The 27029-nt window shown below is 35.4% G+C and overlaps 1 protein-coding gene across 2 annotated transcripts in view; it reads right to left on the reverse strand.

Moving 5' to 3' along the window:
* Positions 1-27029, reverse strand: part of piezo1 (piezo-type mechanosensitive ion channel component 1) — a 100127-nt gene that overhangs the window by 35185 nt on the left and 37913 nt on the right. For both annotated transcript variants that reach the window (XM_042728472.1, XM_042728470.1), the window contains exons 3-6: positions 12269-12391; positions 9391-9433; positions 8512-8665; positions 897-1092 (exon numbers count right to left, since the gene is read on the reverse strand). In XM_042728472.1, the coding sequence (XP_042584406.1) occupies positions 897-1092; positions 8512-8665; positions 9391-9433; positions 12269-12391 (516 nt within the window). The remainder of the gene's footprint in view (positions 1-896; positions 1093-8511; positions 8666-9390; positions 9434-12268; positions 12392-27029) is intronic.

The following is a 27029-nucleotide window of genomic DNA, read 5'->3' on the forward strand; positions in this document are numbered from 1 at the left end:
CCACAAGAGATGCATTAGCAGAGTTTTACTAAACATAACTTGTGCCCCAAATGACGTTATAAAGAAAGCCACAATAGTTAAGTGTTGAACATTTTACAGTTCTTTTTGAAGTGCACTTTTCGTTTAAATGTTTTGTGTAAACACGCTGTTATGACTATGAAATGGCATGGAGTAATGAGTAAGCGACTATGGCTAGTTTTCTCTTTTAGGTCAACTTGTGTAATGGCGAAGCAACAGTTGAGCATGTTAATCTGTCAACGTGTATATAGATAGCTACCTGAATAATAACACATCAAGTTTACTGGCACACACATTTGAAGGCAACAGTGCAATGAGACTCTGCACTTGCAAACTGCTTTTGTTTACTTGCATAGAGTATGTTTCTGGCCATCCCTCAAAAACAAAGTCTATGAGGAATCAGTTGCAATCTGGAACCAGCTAGTTACATGTTTATGCCCACTGCATCCCAAATCATTACTCCGACTACCCATTGAAACATTTGTTGGTGATGGAAAAGTACATCCCTCTCGAAAAAGTACTGAACATTTTGACACATAATCAAATTGCATCTTGAAACTTTGGAACCCTTTTTTCACAAGCCTTTTTTTTTGTGCAAGCATACTGTACATCTAGTTAAATGTACTGCCTTACAATACATAGTTATGTATATCAAATTGTATGTTAAGATGCATATTTCTAAATCAAATATACTATTTAGAATAGATTTTATAGAAAACCTGTATATCAGGTTTAAGACTAATACAGATTCTTGTTCTCACAACTATTGTTGACATATGGACACAATTTATACCGTTGATTTTGATTCTTCCATTTAATCTCTCATTATTTATTGCTTGCAATATCCAACTTCATGTTAAGCCTGTTGATTCTCTCACCAGCTAGTGCTAGTAGTGTGACTGCCAGGATGCGGCCCATGTTCCTGAGGAAGCGCTGTGCCGTGGCACGCAGGTGAGCAGCTAACTGTGCCACCCTGCTGCTAGAGTAAGGACTCTCCTCATCTTCTGTCTCGCTACATGATAACATTCCCTCATCTTCTCCTTCTACATCATCATCATCTTCTGTTTCATCCTCCTAAAAAGAAGAGAACAGAGACATTAAAAAGACTTGATTGATGCTGGGATGAAAAAATAAGCCACATAAGAATTACGTTTTTAATCCAAATTCATATACATGTATTTCTCTTTCTAACTGTATTCATTAATCTTTGAAAATGGCCAAAGCTCTATTGAAAAGACATGTGATATTGGTGAGCTTGTGTCCCAAACTTTAAAACCAAGACTGACAATGTTTGAAAGCACTGTAAAAACATACGTGCTGTCTGAAAGAAACTGAGAAATAGATACAGTAAGAAACAGAAACTGAGGTGTGTGTTTAGAAAGTGATAAATGTGAAAAACATCAAAGTTTTTGCAGGCATGTACTTGTATGCACATGTTAGAGTGTGTTACTCTTGGCTCTTCAGGGTCATAGCAATCATATCTGGCCAGGACTGCGGTGCCAGACAGGCATGTTTGCATCATGAAGTGTTTTTGGGCAAAAGCTGAAACACTGTTTAAACCAGTGACCTGGTGTGTTCAAAGAGGTCTATAATACTTGAAGAGACAAAGGGTATTTTCAGAACTGAACATAGAAGATATTTTGAGGAATGTTGGCAACCAAACAGTTTCTGCTAGCCATTAAGTGCATTTTGCTCCCTATACTATAGAAGTGAATGGCCACTGTCAATCAGCAACTGTTTGGTTACCATCATTCTTCTATGTGTGTGTATATATATATATATATATATATATATGTATGTAGATATGTAGATGTATATATATATATATATATATATATATATAAGCTATAAATTTTTTTTTTTAGTATATTTTTTTTTTTTTTTCTTCTTCTTCTTCTTTTTTCCTTCAACAGAAGGAAGAAATTCATATATTGTAACAACTTGAGGGTGAGTAAATGATGACAAAAATGTCATTTTTTGGTGAACTATCCCTTTAAATCCCTGTTTTGTCACAAAGCAGATGATCTACAGTACAATTGTGAAAATGTTAATTGTTAAAAATGTAATTTAGTACAATGTTGCATTTTCGTCCTGGTTCGCTTTAACAAGACAACGTTCCAAAGCTTAACAAAATGGTATGCAAGTCACATGTAAGTAAAGCTGGTAAGTCTCATTGGTCAAAGCACACCTGTTTAAGTTCTGGGATTCTGCTCATAGCGTCAAACATCAAGATGGATTTACAAGTTAGCTCTGTGGGCTTAATGTGGATTTTTCTGTCATTACACACACTTTCAAAAAGATATTTGAGCTTTCATGTTTATATATATATATTTATGTGTATTTTTATATATTTAAAAAAACTTTCAAAGCATTTATTGTTTATATATATATAACAGTCAAACCAAAAATTATTCAGACACCAGATTTCATTTTTTGGTATTTTTTTTACTAGTTCTAATTGTGTTATTTAATTTCATATCTTTCTATCAAAGTTTTCTGACATTCTCAAGATGAATTTGTTCTGACACAGTTTGTTCTTGTCATATTTTATTACCATTTTCTAAACTATAGCAAATAAACTGTGATAATGTGAGAAATGTTGAAGGTGTCTGTATAAATTTTGGTTTGACTGTATATCTCCAACTATGTGTGTGAATTTATACAGCATCTTTAATGCACCTGTTTTGTAGAAGGGCATTTAAAAGACATTTCCCATTATGAATTAGGATACAGCTTAGTTCTTTGGGTCCAATTGCTTTCTCACCACATCCGAACCACTCCAGTCTTTGATTTCAGTCAGATGAGGCCACCTCACTCAGGCAATCTCAGACCAATTATGCCACTATAAGCGCAATCACAGTGTTTATATATGCCCAAATTAACTGAACCACATTAACCAATCCAACCTTGATCCCTTTGTTTGCATACCTTTAGCTTAAAAAACTGCTTTCAAACTGGTTTTCTGGTACAATATCAGTTCCTCATTGCATCATTGAAAACTTTGGATTCTTTCACATATGTGAGATAAATTTTTAAACATCCAACTGTTCTTGCTGGCACATACACCTCTGCTAGAATAAACTTCTAAAATAAACTCTGAATCTTACAACAAAACAAAGAAAGCTACTTATGTGTAAGAAAGAGTGTGTATTCAATCCATTACTGAACTGAAGGGATAAAATATGGTGCAACTGCAATATGGTGAGACATTAAATATCATCATAGTGAAAAGGAAGACTCATCAGCTCACTAGTTCGCTTTTACATCCTCATGTTTAAAATTCGACTCTTGCAAATTATTTTAACTCGAACATTCGAACTTGCAGATTTTAATGCTGTTTACACTAGTGCATTTTCGTTTTAAAATGCATAGCTTTTGCTACTGTTACGCCTGTCATTTACACAACTCTTGCGTTTTCGACCCTTGAAAATGAAGACTTTTGAAAACTTTTGCTCTGTGTATCCTTGACGACTGTGTAAACAATAACATCATGCTCATTATGAATGGTCATGGGAAATGCGTTTTCGGTTGTGTAGTGTGGACGGAGATCATGAACCGCAGTCTAACTTTACCACTTGTGACAATTTTATTTGAAAAGTTGTGTTCACATTAAGATCATCTTTAACAAAACTTGCAAGAATCAACCAACTGTTGTCGGTCACAGAGCCTATTCTCTGCAATAATATAAGAGTCAATGGAAAAATACTATAAACTAGGGTAATGTTAACTTCAGGATTGGCTTACAAAATTAAATCATCCCTTTAGCATTCTACAGTTAATGTTTGTGGTGTGAAGGAGACTTTATAACTCTTGAAACAGTTTTTAAATGGGGATAGTCCAACATAAATACATTCATTTAAGAATTCAGTAACTCTTGATTTTTTTACAGTGCATTTCCAGAGCCTCAACCGGAATGTTCTTATGGATATTGAAGTGGCAAGAGTTATGAAAAAGTTGCATGAAGTCAGCCAATCAGATTTGAGCTTGCCATATTGGTCAGACTTTCCGTGGATGAGATTACAAGTCTGGCCACAAGACCGACAATAAACACTGAGGACCAGACATTATGACAAATGTCAAAAGTCACACTGTGCAGGACTAACTTTGTTTTCCTTCTTAGACCATTTTCTCCTTCTGCCGATCTTTTGACCCTGAATATAAAACCTGTGTTAGACTCCTTCAAGGGCACAGGAAAGTTGGATTATTCTAGTCTTTTCAAGGCTTGTTCAGCATTGTCCAGGTCCTCCCTCATTCCACAGCCTCATGTGACTCTATTAACACCCTCTCCAACACTAAACATAGAGCCACAATAAGGCATCAGCTGCCCTCTGGATGGATCCATGTAACGAATCTTCAGGCCAATCTAAACCTTAATTAGTGAACTGGCTATATATTCTCAGAAAGAAATGTGCAACACCAGACCAGCACCTGAACAACAGACTAAACAGAAGAAAGTGCCCCTATTATGCCATTTCCAGTATTGGCTTTCATGCAGTGTGTAATGTAGCTGTATGTGAATGTAAACGATTTTCAAAGTTGTAAAGCTGAAAGTACACGATAAATAAAGTTATTGCCTCCCAAAATAAAAATAAAAAAATTGACTCTGTACAGCCTAAATGAATCGTTACTAATTCAAAACCCACTTCCATGACGGCTACACATCACGGGGTAACACATTTGCATAATGCGCGCCTATGTTCCACGTTGGCCGGCCACGAACAACTTGACCCTACCCACAAACACGTCATTCTACTGATGACTGATTCGCTAATCTCTGGGAGTTCAACGCGGGATTCATAAAACGCTTGCTGTTGAAAGATGGATCAGTATCCTGTTTATTTGGACCAGTTGTTCCACTGAATCATAACCTGTAATTATGATAAATAATAGATGTTCATAATTTCTATAGAGAGTTCAAAATACAGAACTATTGAAATAGGTGTACGCCGTAGACCAATCACAACAGACTAGGCCATCTGACCAATCAGAGCAGAGCAGACTCATGGAAAGAAGGGGTTTGGAGAGACTGAATCTTTGAACTGCTTTGAACAAATCGTTGGAAAATGAGGTGATATTAAATGCATATTTTGAGAAAACGAATGCGTTTTTTGACCTTGCATGCATGTAATACTATTGTAAGAGACTCCCAAAACAATATTAGGAACCTTAAAAATGTCACAGTATGGGGCACTTTAATCAATTGACAGCAATAATTACACAAAAAACCATGCCGGAAGACCAACAAAACCAGCAGACCAACTAAATTAAGCAGTTTTGTACCTTGGCAATCTTTTTAAAATATCAAAAAATGTTCAATGCCATGAACCTTGTATACTTTTTTAGTGAATAGCTTGTCCTCTGGTGTGCTCATTGTAGCAGCCTGGGAAGCTGTAAACAAAACACTGTTTCCTGATGGAAAAATGCCGGAAGTTGTGTGGTGTTTGACGTTATGAATATGCCTATTGTATTCTTAGTAGTTTTTTTTCGTCTGTTTATTTTCCCCTTTCCTTTTCAGTGCTTTTCCCTACATTCACGTATGGTGTACCTGAATGTTTAGAGTGTATTTAAGATCTTTATTTATTTTTAAGTTTCATAACTTTCATAACTGCCAATTTAACACCTACCAATCACAATGGTACACAGTTTAAATCTAACCGTAATGTGTGAATAAAAGCAAATTAATACTTCCATTTTATTCAACGCTGTGCTTTCACTGACAATTGTTTGTCAGTGTTTGCATTAAAAGTGACATAAAAACAACTATACTGCATTTACTGTAATATAGTCTGGAAACTGGTGTACTGACATTCATCTTTGTTGTAGCTTTCCTTTTTTACTGTACTTCAGTAAAACAGTGAGTGCAGGGACATGTATAAATGCTTTTCATCTGCTCGAGTTGGCATCAGACTCCAAGTACCAGGCCACAACAAAGCCCATTCACTCAGTCCCTCACTGCAGGCCAATGCTTTGGAATGTTTTGTAATTATGTTGTTCCTATAGTTTACAAGGCAGGTGGTTACTAGTTGGTTATAATGCAAAATAAAGAAATTTTGTCATGAAGCAGTTTTTACACTGCTGCAGAAGTATTTTGGAAATCAGACTAGTAATATTAAGCAAAACTATAACAAAAATACAAAATAAAACAAATTCAAGGACTTTGCTTAATACTGATTCATTTGGGCAAATTCACTCACTTGGATGGCACATTTCAAGAACTGTTTAGAAAGTTGTTTAAACAATAATCTATAATAAATAGATTTAATAATAGTTTTAGATCAATTATAAAAATTTTAAGTGATGTTCGCTAAGGCCTGGCTAGTGGATAAAATGTTTTGAACTAACAAGCACCACACATTTTGTTCAGAAAAATCTATACAATTGAAGATCTATTGCTGCCTTTAAATATTTGCTACTTTGGTTTGTAACTTGTACACCACTTTTTTTAGAAAGGCAGCTTGACTATAGTTATCTTTCAAAGTTAGCATTGACAAAGCTGGCATAATCAAGCTTTAACAGTCCGACTGCTGCATTTTACTCATTCTTTTGCATTTGAGGGTAGGAAAGTGTCAGATAGAGGTCAGCTTTGGAGGCATCTGGAAATAATATTTATATAAGCATTATACATAATGTTGAAATGGTTTCTATTGTTAGATTCCAGTAAAACAGACACGCATGCCTGGTTTAGCACTTTGGGCCTCTATTGCTAATTGATCTTATAAAGATCCTATTTTTCTATGCTGACACATAGCGAGCCAGGCAGCCAGTGTTTGTTGATGATGTTGCCTTGGCAACAGCAGCAGGAAGTTGTCAGATTCTAGGCTGCTGTACAGTGCTGGAATGGTGCAAAGAGTCAAATGGAAAAAAAAAAAATGCAAGAGCGAAAATCACAGGGTTGAGATCAAAAAGAAGTCAAAACTTTCAGTATATGAAACATACTGAAAAAGAAACAAACATTTTATGACATGAGAAAATTTCATGGTTAAAAATATGATTTATTGTAACTATTTCCTACTTAGATATGTATCAAGCATCGAAGTTCAAGCTTTCAACTAAACATGTTTTGAGTTTCTTCAGGCTGAATTTTGAATTCCATTTGATCTTCTTGTTCTTTTTGACTCTTGTTGCTATGTTTGTGAGAGTTGCTCAGATTATCATGTTCACCATCATAATACCATGCAAAACAAAAATTCTTTGATTTTGCCATGTGACCTTGTGGTCAGGGCTAAAGGTTTTGACAGCATATTTTTTAAATAATGATCTTGTCACACTGTTTCACACACACACAAACACACACACACACACACACACACACACACACACACACACACACACACACACACACACGCGCAGAGAGAATTAGTCAATGTTTTTTTTTAGGGATATTCCATAGACATAATGATTTTTATACTGTGTATAAAACTACAGTATATATTCTATCCCCTAAACAAAACCCTCAAGGAAAAGTTATGAGTAAAATAATAATACTAATCTGTATGATTTATAAACCGCTTTCCTCATGGGGCGCAAAAATGTCCCTAGGTCACACACACAGACACATATACATACACTTGCATTACATCGTTCATTTCATTCATTTTCAATCCAAAGTAAAACTTTTGGGGCCATGAACTTTTGTGTACACACAGTCAAAATAAGTGACCACATACAGTATATACCTGAGATATACCTCTGTGGCACTTTGGGCTTGGCAACATTAGTCTTGCAAGGCATTTTTATGTAATGTCTGGATACTATAACATACACTTAGACAGAAAGGTTCCATCTGACCAACTTATAAAATGAGTAACCACATTTTTACATGACCTAAATAGACAGGTAATTCTCAAATCGATGATACCACAATAATATGGTAGCATGGTGCATGTACACTTTGTGGTCACAATTTACCTTCATCTTAAACTACTAAGTACTAAGTAAATTATTTTATGGATGTAAGACTCAGCAATAAGGCAGAACATGCAGTTGATCCTGAGGATATCTCATTTGCTTGCCAAAGTTTTAGTAAATTAATAATAATAATAAATATATAAATAAATTAATTAATAATAATTAAAAAAAAATGCAGAAATTTGAAACCAAAAAAAATTTATGTGATACTGCTATTTGCACAATATTATGTATGGGTTATGTGTCCAAACATTTTTGGGACCAACGTATCAAATTTTTTTTTAGATCAAGAACCTTGTTTTAATATGAACCTTAATTTTTCAAAAATTACAAAAAAAGGTTTTGCCTCTAAAGTGCTCATTGTATCAGTCAAATATTTGCCTTCAAGAAGAATGATAAAATCCCTGACTCACACCAGCCAGTGAAACAGCAGTCTGTGGATTACATCAGCACTAGCCAGTGAAGCAGGCCACGGGTGGCCTGTGTGAGGCTCAGACTAAACCAGCATTACACACCAGTGTCTCATAATAAGCTGCTCAAACATAACAATAGATCAACATCAGGCCTGGTCTATGCTTAGCTCACCTCCTGGAGAAGTGTAGACATGTGAGATATGGGTCCCTCCTCTCTCTTCTTCAACAGACGGTTACACAGTATCAGGGTGATCAGAGAGATGATGAAGATCCCAAGATCTGGTGTCAGGATCCACACCATGCTCCAAGGATCTTCCAGCGGAAGCCTGCAGAAGCAACCGCAAACTCAGTAGTTAAATGATATATCTGAGAAATATGGTTTTATACAGATCAGAAAATGCTACCTTTCAGAGAGCTTGAAAATGTAGCCTTTTATCTAGAAATAAAATAAGTAGCAATACAATACAATGAAATAAATAAAATAGATAAAATAAACACAAAAAATAGAATATCAAAAATAAAATAAAATCATGAAACTTGAAAATTGAGTAAAACACAAGTTATTGAATATGGTATAGAAAATGGCTTGAAAATGTAGCCTTTCATCTAAAAATAAAATTAAAATAAAATAAGCTACCACATACCATATCTCAACTGCTTCATTTCTTGTATTTTCGCAAAATGTAAACTATAATATCGCCCAGCTCTAATCTGCTAAAGCTGACTATGAGCCATGCAGACAGTACAATTTTACAATAATAAAAATCATATTTTCTGTAAAGCTGCTTTGAAAAAAAAATGTAAATACATTCATAAATGTATCACAAGTTCATTTAATTTTTGCAATATGGTTAAAATCGGGCGATAACATGGCTGCATGAAAAAAATTTTTTATGTTAAATGTGTTTTTGGTTATAAGACAACTGCCTTGAATGGCCTTACTGTTTCCTCACTGGTTTGAACTTTGTCATCTTGCTCTCTGATCAGTTTCAAATAGGTCAACATGATGCCTCACGTATGCATGCTCTCATTCTCTGCATTCTCTACATACCTGGACACTCCAACATGTCTTGATAGAGTCTCCCATGAGCTGCCTACAGAGAGAGCAAGAGAGAGGATTTTATACTGAGGATAAAATGAATCACAGTACTGGACATTGTCAAGTAGGTCATAAAGAAGAGCCAACCGCAAGTGTCTTTGCAAAGCTACCGAAACATTTCCCTGAGCCACTGAACTCTCCTTTGGCAGAGTCAGCCAAGGGCTACAAGCCCTTGAAGTCTTTGCAGTCAGCCTGGCAACTCCTTAAAGATACGTGGGACTCAGGATTGATTTATCGTTCATTGGTCTTTCTGTACAATTTGGGAAGGGAAGGCAAACATAACCTCCAAACCTCAAATAAGAGCGGCTAATAACTGAGGCTTCTCAAATGAATTATAGTACTTACTTAATCCTCTTTGTCCCATGTGAGACATAAGGCTGCTACATATCATGTAAATTGTGATTTTTGTAAGTTGAACAACAAATTACATTCCTACCAGATAAGTGGAACTTTCAGATTTAGATTTAAGTTTCAAGAGATCTCTTTCATCTGATTTCATAAGTACTTTATAGTTAGTAATAGCGAAAAGGTTTTTACAGAAAACGATTTAGCTGACCAGACAGGTGTTTTGGAACCACCGAAAGATTTAAATCCAGGAATACACCCCGCTTGACAAAAATCAGAGTCACCTGTGAATGCCTTGTTTGAAATTTCAGTTTAATCTGGTAGCTGTGTTTTGCAACATAGCTGGCTTCTTAGTAGCTAGCTTCTAGTTAAAGGGTTAGTTCAGCCAAATGTAAAAATTATCTCATTAATGACTCACCCTCATGTCGTTCCAAACCCGTAAGACCTCCGTTCATCTTCGGAACACAGTTTAAGATATTTTAGATTTAGTCCTAGAGCTTTCTATTCCTCCATTGAAAATGTATGTAGGGTATACTGTACACGTCCAGAAAGGTAATAAAAACATCTTCAAAGTAGTCCATGTGACATCAGAGGGTCCGTTAGAATTTGTTGAAGTATAGAAAATACATTTTGCTCCAAGAATAACAAAAATTACGACTGCATTGACGCTGCTGATGTATGAAGCTGCTATCGTGTTATCTTTGTTATTGGGCGCACCAGAAAACACGTCAGCAGCGTCAATGCAGCGTCGTGAACGTGCTCACAACAGACCCGGAAGAGAAGACAATGCTGAATAAAGTCGTAATTTTTGTTATTTTTGGACCAAAATGTATATATCGATGCTTCAACAAATTCTAACTGACCCTCTGATGTCACATGGACTAATGTGATGGTGTTTTTATTACTTTTCTGGACATGGACAGTATACCGTACATACATTCTCAATGGAGGGACAGAAAGCTCTCGGACTAAATCTAAAATATCTTAAACTGTGTTCCGAAGATGAACGGAGGTCTCACGGGTTTGGAACGACATGAGGGTGAGTCATTAATGACATAATTTTTGGGTGAACTAATGCTTTAAGTTGGTAAGTTGGATCAGTTTATTAATACAAGAAGCTTATTGAATACACAGATTAAAATTATATTATAATTATATTCCACAATCTTTCGACATTTGCACACTGTACAAATATACTGCACAAATATGCGTTTCCAACTGATTCAAGGGCATACTAGCCCTCCTCCTCTTAATTTTCTGTTTTAAAACAGCAGACTTAATAATTACTGATATCAGGTCCTAATTAGGAGACGATGAGCATACAAAGCTTTTTGCCGTGCTGCTTATTCTTATCAAGCAGTAAAAATGCTGCTTCCTGCGGCCAAAACAAGGCACCTGTAAATGAGAGTCCAAAGCAAGAACTGGTGGGACAACATTTGTCCTGTACATTTCACAGATGAATTTTTGAAAGACATGAGAATCATTTAAGACACTTATGATTTAACAACTATACTGTAGCTTGTTTAGCATAGGCGGAGCGTGTATAAGGGTGCGAGTTGGGAAAAAAATGCCACTAAATTGGACGAAAATGCCCTTGCATAAACAAATTAAAACTATTACGTCTGTTACTAACAAAAAAAAAAATTATTAGAAAGTGTCGATTGTGGCATTAAATTAAGAACTGCTCATGTTGCACCATATTTCATTTTAGACGTTTTTACGGTGTTGCGCATTATAACCAATCGCATGCCATTCTGTTGACCTTAGGAATGCAATGGCCAATCAGAGGCAGTCAGATGAGTCATCGCTGAAACACATAAGATTTGAGTGTGCACGCATTCACTGAATTAATTCTGCTTATTCTCTCATCATAAACAACAAAGCGCAAATGTAAGTACAACCCAAGTAAGAGATTAATTTCACAGTGTATACAGCTTCAGTGATTATAACAATAGTTTTTTTTTTTTTTTGAGATACATCAAAACTAATGATATGTCACTTTCTGTATAATAATTTATTCACTGTTTGAATACATGTTAAAATGATCAATTATCAAACATTTTAAATTATCAATTTCTAATGTTTTTATTAAACTGTAATCACGTTCAATACAAATTTAGTCCCATTAAACATATTTTATTAGCCCACATGACACCCATGTCTGGTTCTTGCCTAAAAGATGGGTTTATGATGTTTGTAGTTAATAGATTTGGCTGCTTTTAGCCTTACCCTGGAGTTGGTTCACCCTCCGCCTATGTTGTTCAGTGTTTTTGAACATGTTAGCTGGTCAGCTACCTACTGACCAGCCTGCCTGGACCAACTACTAACCATTAGTTTAAAAAACAACTTGACAACACTGTTTTTCTCACTGTGTATTTTTTATTTTTTTTAATGAAATAATGTATTCTCTTTGTGAATGCTGCTTAATGATACTTAATGGAGGAGAATGCACTCTATACATGCACTTGAAACAAGTCAGACTTACAGTTGTGTCCCAGTGCATTATCAAGGCTGGGGATGGTATACAGGCAGATCTGGAAGCTGACATGTGCCAAGAGGAAAATCAGACTGGTGCTGAAAAGGGCCTTGATGTAACGTCCAGTGTGTCCTGTGGAATGAAGTAGAAAACATGAGAAAGTTGAAGGTTGGCAAAAAAAAAAAAAAAACATTAATCTTGGTTAATGAAGGTTGATAATTATTTTATTTCAAGGATGACAACTGATATGACGGTCAATATTACAACAAACCTATACAATTTGCATTCAAAAATTAACCTAGTTTTACCTCAAAATAAACCAGTGATTTACTATTCATTTACGTTTTAACTTCATTAAAACATTTTAATAAAACTTTTAATAAAAGTCATTTTATTAAAACTTGAAATCATGATTAAAAAAGTCAAGGTGTCAACTACTCATTGGTTGTCATAACAATAGCTTTACAGGCTTTTGTAGAAACTCTCGTAAGACTTAATTGCAACATTTACATTGCAGCCTCCCAAAGTTGGGATTTCTAACAATCTTTTTCCAACAACGCAGTAGTATAGGAGCAAAATGAGCACATGTGTGAGCGTTTAACTTTTGCGAGAATTAGGAAAATGCAATAGCAGGCCCAGCTATTCTAATCATGGCAGGACTGTCAAAATTCTTTTACACAGAGCACATCACTTTAAAAACATAAATAGAAGAAATTAATCTATAAAGAAGCTTTATAGGGGAATATGATTAGGGTCAATTATTGCTGCTTGCTAAGGCGTCACTATTGTTTTCGCTCATCCTGTATGCTCACCTCAAACATTGGCGCGTAACTCATTATACACCTTTTGTGCCACTAACATGAATGATACTTCAAATTTTGCGGCTTACCAAACAAACTTTTAATTTCCTTCTTTATTTCTTCTTTTTTTTCAAGCAAGTATCTAACTGTAGACACTACTAAACATATGCTGTGGCAGGTCTGTTAGTTTGCAGATCTATTACTACAACACTTAGTCCACACATCTACAGTATTTTGACATATTAATTTCAGAAATGACTCACAGAACAATATTAGTGTTCCTAGAACTGTGAATAAATTCTATAGAAAAAAGCAAGCAAAGACTTCAGTCAATCACTTCAGTTAAGCATAATCTTCCACAGTTCTGCATTCCATAGTGGAGCTGAAGCACATCTCAAGTAATTACCAAAACAATGTTCCTCTGCAAGTAGCTTGTAGTTTTATGCTTCTTACCGCTAAGTGACCAAATATTAAACTTAGTGAAAATGAGAACTGTAGCTGTAAAACTAAACTGTAAAACGTTTTTGTTGTCCACCATGCGAAAAAGTTCTAATTGTTTAGAAAGGTATAAAGCACAACTCTATACTAGCCATATAATTTCATTCATATCCGTACCACAAACGGCCACACTAAAATTTAAGACTTAAGGTTAGGGTTTTTCACTAACCATAAGTATGGATAGTAATAGTGCCTTAGTAAGCACTCTTATAGGAAGAGAAAAAGAAAGCTGCACAGTCGACAATTACAGCCTGAAATGGGTACCACCTGAGGTCTGTGGTTATACTTTACTGTAAAACACTGATGGAAATGCACCGCTGCATAATGTAACCTGTAAAATAAAGGTTTTACTGGACAGACAGCAGATGCGCCAGCGCCACCCCACTGCTTGGGGCTTTCAAGTTGTTCTGCTTGATACAAATCATACCTCAATTTCCAGTGTGTATGTGAAAACGGATAGAATTGCAGCAGGATGCTGGCTGGATGAGGTGAATGAGGGCACCTGGGTAAGAATGAACACTCTGGACACACACAGAGGCCTTTGCAAAGCTTTATTTGTTTTTCCAGTTTGTCTTGGCATTTTCTCTGGTTTGTTTCCAGTGAGATTCAATGAAAGGCCACTTCAGTGCTCGCCACAGATAGCAGCACCGCTATTTACCTCTAAACTGCGACACACTACAGCGAAAGTGTGAAATCTGTGGGGCCATTATGAGATTTTCTGCAGAACTAGATGACTGTGATGTCTTCTGTTTGGACATGTGTAGTCATGATTGTTTTAAAAAGAATCAGGGCTCTAGAACACTTGACACAGCTCCATAGACCCCAAAAATGGTGTAGAGTTACTGAGCGACTATGGAAAGAATAACAGCCTTCCTTACCAAACCAAGAAAGAGATTTTACACATCAGCTGTGGGATATTTTTGTACTCAATTTTAAACGTTATCCTGTAGTTATACACACTGTTTATTTTGGCGTATCACTACAATCTAATACACAATCTAATCACAGACAATTGGATTTTTAGTATTCTCAATGTTAATTAAAAACCCTTTCATCCTGGTCTGGTCTGGCAATCTTAGGGCTTTTTCACACTTGGCTCATCTGGAGCATTTGTTTCAGAACCTGGCGCATTCGGTTTGTTTAGGCATAGTGGATCTGCACTAAAATAATCATTCCAAGATCGGCTGAATGAGATGGTCTCAAGCCCGATTACAAAAAATCGGGAGTGGTTCAGCTGTGTTTAGAAAGCAATCCTCCCCCAATGCACCAACAAACCAATCTTTATATGATTATTATTATTATTATTATTATTATTATTTGCTTTATTAGAATAGGACAGTTATTAGACAGGAAGCAAAGTGGGAGAGAGGGGAGATGGGATTGGGAAAGGTCCACGAGCCGGGACTCAAGGCTTTTCCACTGACCATACCAAACTTTATACAAGCAAGTCCAGTAAAAAAAAAAAAAAAGGATAATAATATTAAAATTTTTGACTGTTGGATATTTCAAATACTGAACAAGTGTAATTCCTAAATGTGTGTATTCAACAAATGACTGGATGACCTCAAAGCTTTCATGAACTTTACAATAGCAGAATTTAATGCAAAATCAGGCAAACTGCATTAATTATGGCAGCTTGCATTTTTGTCTTATTTCTGTAATTTTTTCAGCAACTAACTAACTCAAACAACTGAGTCCAGACTAATAAAAAATTTGTGTTCAAGTGTCCTGTCACTGTGTTGCAGAGAATTATGTTTTAAAATGAGCAGGAATGGCCCGACCATTTGGATATAACTGTTTGTGTGCTTGTAGTGAATTTGTGTTGAAGTGTGACATCCAAACAGAAAGGTTCTGACATAAGGCCCATTTATATAATACAATAATATTTTTTTTATGGTATTTTTTTATTTCATTTATTCACAACCTACACTTGTGTCAAATTGTTCACTTCCAAAACCATGGAGACACGAGTCATGGCTATGCAAGTGATTCAACACCTTGTTTATATGTACGTTTAGCACATGGGACAAAATGAAAGTTTCATAGAGGTCTAATAATGCTATTAAACGTATATGTAATATTGCATATAATATATATTGGAGCACATATTTTTACTAGTCCCCATAATGCCTGATTTCACCAGCAGATTAGATTTAAATCAATTGAAATTTAAATATTTTTAGTGAATGCAATCACTACTAATACTAATACAGTACACTGATACTTGCTTGATAAATTATAAGGAAAATATGATCCTTTTAGCCATGAATTTTAAAAGGCTTAATCTGGAAGCCTTTGGTGGCTTTGTGTCGCATCAACGTGAGTGTTTACAAGAACAAGTGTAAACAAGACTCTAATCCTAATTTTTTGAAGTTCGAACATGAATGATATCTCAGCTTGTGTGGTTTGTTGGGGAGAAGTACGCTCTCACTTCATTCAGACTTACATTCTTTATACGGCAGGCCGATAAAGCTCTAAGTGCACAGTGCACATTATTACCAAAAATACATATACTAGTAAGAGAAAGTTGATGTTTATGTAAAGCATCATTAATCACACATTGGTGTCATTTGTTAATCAGATTAAGCTTATATTTCATCAAATGTTATATACAAGTTAATGGAACAACATTATGAACACAAATAATGCTTGACAATGATAAACTACTCTTCCCAAGAGTATCACAAATTTCCTGTGGTTAAGGAAGTGAATGTTGGTACAAAGAGCACAGCTTATGTAAGTCTCTGAAGCAACTGGTGAGACTAGAACCCGAGTTTTGACCCTGGCAGTGGGGGGCACGTGACAGACAGAACCCAGAGAGAGCTGCTGCTTTCCGGAACTTTCCTATCCCGCATAAAGCGGTGGGAAAGCATGCGGAAAGTCTCATCGCCCCCACATACCAGTTTGCATTTGTTTGGAAAATGTAAAACAACAAGGACATTACTAATTAAACTAGTTTAAATAATCTTCAAAAGATCAAGGACCAACACAATATATTTAATTTTGGATAAAAACAAATCTATCTAGAGCAATCTATCTTATGATATCCAACATGGAATTAATTATTTAGACTATATGCTTAATGTCAAAAAAAAAAAAAAAAAAAAAGTGGGTAATACAAATTTATCCTATTTGCTTTAACACACATTCCTAGTGCAGGCCAATTCAAATAATTGACAATAAATAAATAAATAAAAAACCCAGCTGGATTCCCAGGATGGACTCCAAACTTTATTTCTCATTGATATCCTGTTTCACTCAGAAATACACATTACAGAAACAAAATGGGTTGGGGTTAATGTTTCATGTTGACCTCAAACTGTTTATGACATTTTACCAAGAAAGTAACCTTCTTGAGGAGTTCACACACCTTTACACCTCATCATTTTTGTTAAGTCAAACATCATATTGGACCTTTGAGTTTTGAGAACGATCTTACCAATTGTGCATGCAATATGCATTAGACAGCGTGAAAGCAGTCTGTGGGTGTGCCGTTTGAGACACAATAGTTGGCCATTCTTTAACATCAAGACATTTATTTCTTTTTGAGAAGAAGGTCAATGGTAACTAGGTCTGCAAACATAACAAGCCATTTAAACTTAAACGCTATATCCAAATAATTAAAGGGCTTATAGGATGCCCATTTTCCACAAGTTGATATGATTATTTAGGGTCTTAAAGAAAAGTCTGTAACATAGTTTGGTTAAAATCTCTCAATAGTGGTGTAAAAAACACATTGTCTACCCTGTCAAAAACAGCTCTTTTCAGGGACAGGCAATTTGCAAAGATTCATTAAAAAACCTTATACTCACTTATAATCACGAATGATTCACGTGAACATAGACGCATTTAACTATACAGGTATTCAAGAGCAGGCTTTAAGATGGTTTATATCCTACCTGTCCGCTCGCTACCATTTTGTTTATTTAAATGGGGAGTCATCTCAATTATCACCAGGAAAATATGGAGTGCCACAAGGATCTGTCCTAGGTCCTCTTCTATTTTCAATATACATGTTGCCCCTTGGTAATATTATTAGAAAATACGGGATTAGTTTCCACTGTTATGCTGATGATACTCAACTATATATCTCAACAAGACCAGAAGAAACTTATAAATTAAGCTAACAGAGTGTGTTAAAAATGTAAAAGATTGGATGACCAATAATTTTCTCTTATTAAATTCAGATAAGACAGAGATATTACTTATTTGACCAAAAAACAGTACACAGAATCTCTTGGATTTCAATTTGTAACTATGCGGATGGAATGTTACTTCCTCTACAGTCAAAAATCTGTGTGTTATATTAGACAGCAACTTGTCTTTTGAAAATCATATTTCCCATGTTACAAAAACAGCATTCTTCCATCTTAGAAACACTGACAAGCTACGAAACATGTTACCTGTTTCTGATGCAAAAAAGCTAGTTAATGCATTCATGACCTCTAGACTGGACTATTGTAATGCACTGCTAGGTGGTTGTCCTGCATCTTCAATAAACAAGCTACAGGTAGTCCAAAATGCAGCGGCTAGAGTCCTTACCAGGTCAAGTAAATATGACCATATTACCCCAATTTTAAAGTCTCTAAACAGGCTACCAATTAAGTTCCGTATCAGTTACAAAATATAATTACTTACCTACAAGGCCCTAAATGGTTTAGCTACTGTGTACCTAACTAGTCTTCTACCACGCTACAATCCATCACGCTCCCTAAGATCACAAAACTCTGGACTTTTGGTAGTACCTAGGATAGCAAAGTCCACTAAAGGAGGTAGAGCTTTTTCGAATTTGGCTCCCAAACTCTGGAATAGCGTTCCTGATAACGTTCAGGGTTCAGACACACTCTCTCTGTTTAAATCTAGATTAAAGTAGGGCTGCAACTGACGATTATTTCGATAATCGATTAGTTGGCTGATTATTTTTTCGATTAATTGGATTTAAAAAAAAAAACAATTTCTGTATTATAATTTTATTGACAAAAACACACTATTCCACATTCTGCCTAATGTCCTTCAAACAAATGTGCCAACTGAATGCTATGAAAACATACAGTGCTTAACAATTTATTAGACCACCTTTCATAATAGAGAAAACACAAATATTTTAGCAATCTGTCAAAAAAAAAAATGTAAATCTAAAAATGTTATTGTCATTTAGGTTATTGTCATATAATTGACCTTTATATTCAGACAATTACATGCTGCTGTCCCTTCACAGTTTCTAGTACTCTCATAAATTACTCGCACCTCATGTTGTCTTTTAAAAATAAATTTAATGTTCAACAACAGATATTTCAGCACACTGAATGTTTTTTGCGCTGAATAGTGTCTCCCTATCTACTGTGTTGTGTCTATTTAACGTGCGTGCCTGCTGCGCAAGCGCTCTTTCAGTAAAGATTTCTTAACTTAACGCAGACTGTCAGGACGCTCATTTATGCAAAAATGGAAAGGCTTGCGTGAATTTGTGACATTTACAGATAAGGATATGACCGTTAACTGAAAGTTTTCTGAGTCAAAGCGATTGACAGGCCAAGAAATTACACTAATGAATCAGCTTGGATTTCTCATGTTTAGGGCAGCCTGGATCACATACTTTTCCTGCAGGAGCTCATTCTGTTTCCTCCATTATTTTTAGATGCATTTTTGTCCATAGAAATGCATTATTCAGTGCTGTTATTTGATGCGACCGGCTGAAGTTGGACGTGCACTGTGGGCAGACCCGACTAATCGATAATGAGAATCGTTGTCGATGATTTTCATTATAGATAATAATCGATTAGTTGTTGCAGCCCTAGATTAAAGACACATCTCTTTGGCCAATCATTCAAATAATGCATCTCAAAATCTTGTACTGCAGTTATATCTGATCAAATGTGCATTATTATTCTTTAGCTTGGGTTAAATAAATCAATTTTGCTTGGTTGCAACAGCAGCTACGCTAATTATGTCTCTATTTGTTTCTCTGTTTTTGCCCTAGGATTACACAAGCGTCAGTCTGGATCTAGAACACCTGAGAAGAGATCATGCCGACCCCCCAGAGGACCTCAGATGATGCCAACCCTGAAACAACATACAGAACTACCAAATTTTGCTATAAGTTTGATTGCATCACATAATAATTGCTGTTAATAGTTTTCACCGTCTTTTTGATTGTCTTTAATTGATTTTTCCGTACATTTCTACCATATGTACATTAACTGACAGTCACCACTAATGAGCTACTACTAAATATTGTAGAAACTTAATTTTCTGTAAAATTGCTTTGCAACGATTTGTATCATAAAAAGCGCTACACAAATAAGCTTGAATTGAATTGAAGAATTGAATTGGGGGCGCATTCCCTTCAAAAACAAACGTAATCCACTGCATCTTCAGCGGCTTAGATGTCGGGAGTAAATGACGACTGCTATGTTCATTATTACACCCAACAACAGAACACCTCAATCGCTTAGGAGTCATTCTCGTCTACATCTACTCCAGTGGTGAAACAATGGCGGACTTATGACAGCTCACTCAGTGCGGGTCTAAGGTAAGATGCCAGTCCAGTCTGTGCTGAAACGCTACTGTCAATCAAGCTATCATGGGAGGGGCCTGTTTTTGTGACGTCACACAGACAGACATCTGAGATCGGCTCGATTTGAGAAAGGGGTCAAGATTTTATAGATAAAAAATATTAAAAAACACTGGGTGGATTTTTGTCATTATAGGGTGGTTGTGTACGTACACTGCCAACACACGTTTCCGTTCAAACAACTTGTAAAAGTGCATGTAGCATCCTATGACCCCTTTAAGGAAACTGTGACTACAAATGTGAAATTGACCTAACCCCAGGCTAACATTTCATAGTGGTGATGTACATTTTCCTACAGCCGCCCCCTTCTCCTAAGCCTCTGATTGTTCACAACTGGCTTGGCCTTCCCCGGATTTCCCGGCCACAGAATGTGTAGCTAATCCACAGTAGGAAAAAAGCAAGATGGTTTTCATTAAAACCATTAATACTGTTCAACGTCAGGTTTCGTTTTACTGTGGCTGGCAGTTACAGGGATTTTCTGAGTGGGATTTCTCTCAGTGCCAGATTATCCCTTGTGAAAAAGCCTGCAGATGACCGTCATTTGAGTCACATCTTCCCAGAGCTTGCTGCAAGCCTCCCCTGAGAGCACTGAGTGCACTAATGTCCAGACAGCGGAAAGCAAACCTTGTAGCTGTAGGAATTCCACACCTCTCATGGAGGTAAAATAAGGTGAAGCAATAGGCACATTTTCTACTTCTCTGTCAAAACAATAAAGCTAATCTTCAGACATAAGGAATGTAACAGACGGCCTTTGAAAAAAAAAAAATAGAAAAGTGAGCTATGCGGTGTGTGTGAGACAAACATATTTAATCTGCTATAGCAATAGAACCCCCCCCCCCCAGAAGAAAAAAAAATAAAGAAAGAAGATAGAGAAAGGGAAACTGACAAGAGACTCTGGATGTGATGGGTTGAGGTTAGGTATAAATGTTGAAAATTTAGAAGTTGTATTATTAGCTTTTTAGACAGACAGACAAACTCTTTATCTTAATATATATATATATATATATATATATATATATATATATATACACACACACACATACATACACACACATATATACATACATATATATATATACACACACACACACACACATATACAGTACAGGTCAAAAGTTTGGAAACATTACTATTTTTAATGTTTTTGAAAGAAGTTTCTTCTGCTCATCAAGCCTGCATTTATTTGATCAAAAATACAGAAATAAAATGTAATATTTGTGATATATTATTACAATTTAAAATAATTGTTTTTTAAATTTATTATACTTTAAATTATCATTTTATTCTGTGATGCAAAGCTGATTTTTTTAGGATCATTATCACATGATCCTTTAGAAATCATTCTAATATGATGATTCATTATCAAAGTTTGGAAACAGTTCTGCTGCTTAATATTTTTTCAGAACATGTGATACTTTTTTAGGATATTTTGATTGAAAAAAAAAAAGGAGCTATGTTTTTAAAATATAAATATTTTGTAATAACAATATACACTACTGGTCAGTAATTTGGGGTCAGTAATTTTTTTCTTTCTTTTTTTAAAATAAAATCAATACTTTTATTCAGCAAGGATGTGTTAAATTCATAAAAAGTGATCGTAAAGAAAATATATTATTAGATTTTTTTTTTTTTTTTAATAAATGCAGTTCTTTTTAACCTTTTATTCATCAAATATATTAGACAGCAGAACTGTTTCCAACACTCATAATAAATCAGAATATTAGAATGATTTCTAAATGATCATGTGATAGACTGGATGTTACATGTGACACTGAAGGCTGGAGTAATGATGCTGAAAATTCAGCTTTGCATCACAGGAATAATTTTTTTTTTTTTTTTTAAGTATATTCAAATAGAAAACTAATATTTTAAGTTGTAATAATATTTCACAATATTACTGTTTTTTCTGTATTTTTGATCAAATAAATGCAGGCTTGATGAGCAGAAGAGACTTCTTTCAAAAACATTAAAAATAGTAATGTTTCCAAACTTTTGACCTGAACTGTATATATACACACACATACATATATATATATATGAACAGAATAAGCCGATTGTTATTTTATTATTATTACTACATAATTGTAGTAGATTACTATTATTATAATTAATGTTATATAATTATGCTGTGTATGATACCTGATATATTGATAAATATATCAAACATTCATTAAATTTAACCAGTATTAAATTATTAAATTAAATTTTAAATTAAAAATTATTTAATTAAAGATTAATTTTCAGTGAGCATTACACAGCACCAAAGGTAATCTAAATGTAAAAGTAGGGGGCAAATCCATGCACAATTACTGACATTATCAATGAATTATTAATTATCGATTCCCAATTCTGGTTGAAAATACTCAGTATAAAAATACTGATACCCAGTAGCTGGTATGGTACTAATATATGCATCCCTATTTCTTTTAACAAAACTCAGAACAAAATTCAATACCAACTGAATGCCAGTTAAATACCACAGTTAAAATAAAACAAAACAAATAACAACAAAAACAACAACAAAAACCAAGTAAAGTCTACTGGAAAATATTTTGTACATTCACTAGTCTACTGACTAATAATACAATCATTTTGGATTTCAAAAGAACAGTAAATCAAAAACAAGCTCCTCCAGTGAATCTAACAATTCTGGAGTCTTTGTTACAGACATTTGAACACAGCACAGAATCAGCATAAATATATTTACAGGAAACACAGTCAGAGAAGGGTGGTTCTCATGCCTATACAACAGAGAACCAAATACATATTAATTGTCATGACAACAGAACAAATGTGCCCGCCCATCATGCCATATTATTTTCACAGGACATAAGCCCTATCATGACACCACTGATATCATATATACACACAGAAAATCATATGGCATATGGAGTTAAACATATATATATATATATATACACAGTTGTGCTCATGTGTACATAGCCCTTGCAGAATATGCAAATATGTTAATAATTTTAACAAAATAAGAGAGATCATGAAACTTGCATGTTATTATTCATTTAGTACTGTCATGAAAAAGCTATTTCACGTAACAGATGTTTATATACTCCCCAAGAAAAAATTGAAATTGACTGAATTTATAAAAATGACCCTGTATAAAAAAGTCTACATACCCTTAAATCTTAATACTGTGTGTTGTTTCCTGAATGATTCACGACTGTTTTTCTGTTTTGTGATAGTTGTTTATGAGTCCTACGTTGGTCCTGAACAGTACTGGCTGCTGTTCTTCAGAAAAATCCTTCACATTCTTTGGTTTTCCAGCCTCTTCTGCATATTTGAACCCTTTACAACAGTTGACTGTATGATTTTGAGATCCATCTTTTCACATAGAGGACAACTGAGGGACTTATACATAACTATTACAGAAGGTTAAAATGCTCCAGAAGGAAAAACGATGCATTAAGAGCCAGGGGTGTAAACTTTTGAACAAAATGAAGGTGTGTACATTTTTCTTATTTGGCCTATATATCTTCTTTTTTTTTTTGTACTGTCCTTCACAAGATAGTTACATGTTTCCCAGAAGACAAAATAAGTTAAATTTATCCTGATCTTCAAATTCAAAAAGTTTTCAATTTGTACCTTCTGTAAAAGTTGTATACAAGTCCCTCAGTTGTCCTCAGTGTGAAAAGATGGATCTTAAAATCATATGGTCACTTTTGGAAAAGGGTTCAAATGTGCAGAAGATGCTGGAAAACCAAATAATGTACAGGAGTTGGGGGATTTTTCTGAAGAACAGCAGGCAGTTGATCTGCTCAGGACCAATGAGGGACTCATGAACAACTATCAAAAACATGAGGGACTATATTATGCATATCCAAAAACAGATAATGAGGGACTCATGAACAACTATCAAAAACAGATATTAGCATATAGGGGTATGTAAACTTATGAGACCGCATGTTTTGAGTTGAAGCTCTGCCAAGTTAATTTTTTTCATCTATTTTTCAATCATAAAATCAATTTTATACACCATCATTTTCATTTCTATAACGTGTGAACATATCCCCCATTGTATTCTACAACAAAAACAATCAGAGCACCTTGTTATCACTAGTTTTATTTTGATTTGCCGAGTCCGATACCAGCTTATAGTCCATTAGCATTGGGAGCGCAGTTGCTGCTAATCTTGCTTACATTGCTTAAGCTCCATTCTTTTACTCACTGATACTTGCTTTGAATGGTGGATTTGTGTCTATCTTTTAGTGTAGGTGAGGATGCGTTCAAACTCAGTGCATCTCAAGCTGGAGGCCTTGGAGAAGCAGGCCCAGCTGAGAGAGAGGAGAGCCATGCTGGAAACATCCCAGTCACAAGTCCGGGGTAAGTATACAGCACACTGCTAACACTTCCACCACCTCTACTCCATGTGTTTCTCTGCACAGGCTCTGTGCACCCAGTATGCAATCTTCCCAGGCTTCCTTTACTCCGGTGCCGGGACACCACAGACCCTGGGTGCACCAGCAATGGAAGAGGCGAGCCAAGCCCCGGTCAAGGACCTCTCCCCTCCGCTGCCTCTGGTCTTCAAGAACCACTTCACTCCCCTCCTCGAGATAGAACGCGATGCTGTGATCGTCGGAGGCTCCATTGTCCAGCATGTCCGTGCTACCCTTGCTAAAGGTAAAGTGCACACTCACTGTTTCTCTGGCGCTCGTGTTCTTGATGTTTCTGCACAGATACCCGCGATCCTGAAGGCGGAGAAGACGACGGAGACACTGAAGAGGGACTTCAGAAGCCTGATCGAGACGGTACGCAGCACATCGCCCGCAACGACGATCATCGTGTCAGGATCGCTTCCCACATAAATTTAATTAAACAATAAAAATACTTGCATGGTTCAGTCTACAAAGACTGTGAGTGTTCCTCGAATAGTAAGGTCAAAATATAAATTGAATGCAGGATTTAGAAAAAAAACCTTGATCCAGATTAAACTGGAAAAAAGCAAAATAAATGAACAAAAAACATTTTTAAAGCTTGGGCTCCTGAACATCACTAGATCACTCGCACCCAAAGCAGTAGGCCTGTGCGATATTGTGATATTCGATATGCGATACAATATTGCTTTAAGTGTGTAAAATCTATTTCAATTATATTTTAAAATATTTATAAATGAAAAATATATAACCAATTTGTTTCAAATTCTTTCTTGGAAAAGAAAGAATCACTACAACTTCTGAAAGTGACCAGCAGTGTTTTAGCAGTACATAAAAAAAAAATAATAATAATAATAATTCACAAATCAGAAAATGTAATTTTAACATCAGTATGAACATACAAACAAAAAAATTATTGACACTGATTTTATATCAGTGTGACTTTGCTTTCCATACACTTTAAGTACTTCTTAATATACCACAGCAAAAACTATAGTCTGAGAAAATTCAAACATGATTAAAGGCAAGTGAGCAGTCAGTAAAAAAAAAAAAGAAAAAGAAAAACAAATTGCACAATTTCCTACAAGCACAGACAAAATAAACAGTAGTATTCAGGTACAGAAATGTAATAATTAGATGTAAAATAACACTGCATAGTGTTCACTGTATGAATTAAATTTAGATTAATCTTTGTTATAGCTACTATTGTTTGATTAACATTAGTGACATATTCAGCAGCATGTAGGCTGATGTCCCTTTAAATTCAACTGCATGGATCCAGTATATAATGATACACATCCAATTTTTTTCTCAGCTGTTTACATTCATTTAAAACATAACTGACTGTGTTTACGAGCTCTTGCTCTGGCTGCTGTGTATACACAGCTAGGGCCAAATAAAGATTTCCTAAAAGAATTTGCAGATTTTCTCTCAGACCTATTGGTTAATGTTGATAAAGCACTAATTGTCGGAGACTTTAACATTCATGTTGATAATATAAATGATGCATTAGGACTTGTGTTTAAGGACTTATTTTAGTATTTTTTATTATTGATGTTGATAATATGAATGATTCATCATTTTAATCATACACTAGATTTAATTATATCGAATGGGATTGATCTTAATGATATAGTACCTCAAAGTGATGATGATACTGACCACTACCTTGTATTGTGCATGTTGCCTATTACTGATATTAACTTTATGGCTCTGCGTTATTGTCCGGGTAGAACTATTAGTATATATTATACAGAGCCATATAATTAATATCAGTAATAGGCAACATGCACAATACAAGGTAGTGGTCAGTATCATCATCACTTTGAGGTACTATATCATTAAGATCAATCCCATGCGATATAATTAAATCTAGTGTATGATTAAAATGATGAGGTTGTCTGGTTTTATATGGTTTATATATATAAACAGTACACAGAATCTAGTTGATTACAAATTGCATCTAGATAGATGTACTGTTACTTCTTCTGCAGTCAAAAATGTAGGTGTTATATTAGACAGCAACTTGTCTTTTGAAAATCATATTTCCCATAAAACAGCATTCTTCCGTCTTAGAAATACTGACAAGTTACGGAACATGCTACTTAATTCTGATGCAGAAAAGCTAGTTCATGCATTCATGACCTCTTTAGGGGAAGTCAAGGCCTAGTGGTTAGAGAGTATGACTCCTAACCCTTAGGTTGTGGGTTCGAGTTTCGCGCCGGCAATACCACGACTGAGGTGCCCTTGATCAAGGCACCGAACCCCCAACTGCTCCCTGGGCGGCGCAGCATAAATGGCTGCCCGATGCTCCGGGTGTGTGTTCACGGTGTGTGTTCACTGCTGTGTGTGTGCATTTTGGATGGGTTAAATGCAGAGCATGAATTCTGAGTATGGGTCACCATACTTGGCTGTACGTCACGTCACTTTCACTTTTTTTTTCACTTTTTTAGACTGGACTATTGTAATGCACTGCTAGGTGGTTGGCCTGCATCTTTAATAAACAAGCTACA

This window comes from Cyprinus carpio, chromosome B7 (assembly GCF_018340385.1).
Source record: "Cyprinus carpio isolate SPL01 chromosome B7, ASM1834038v1, whole genome shotgun sequence".
NCBI classification, from domain to species: domain Eukaryota; kingdom Metazoa; phylum Chordata; class Actinopteri; order Cypriniformes; family Cyprinidae; genus Cyprinus; species Cyprinus carpio.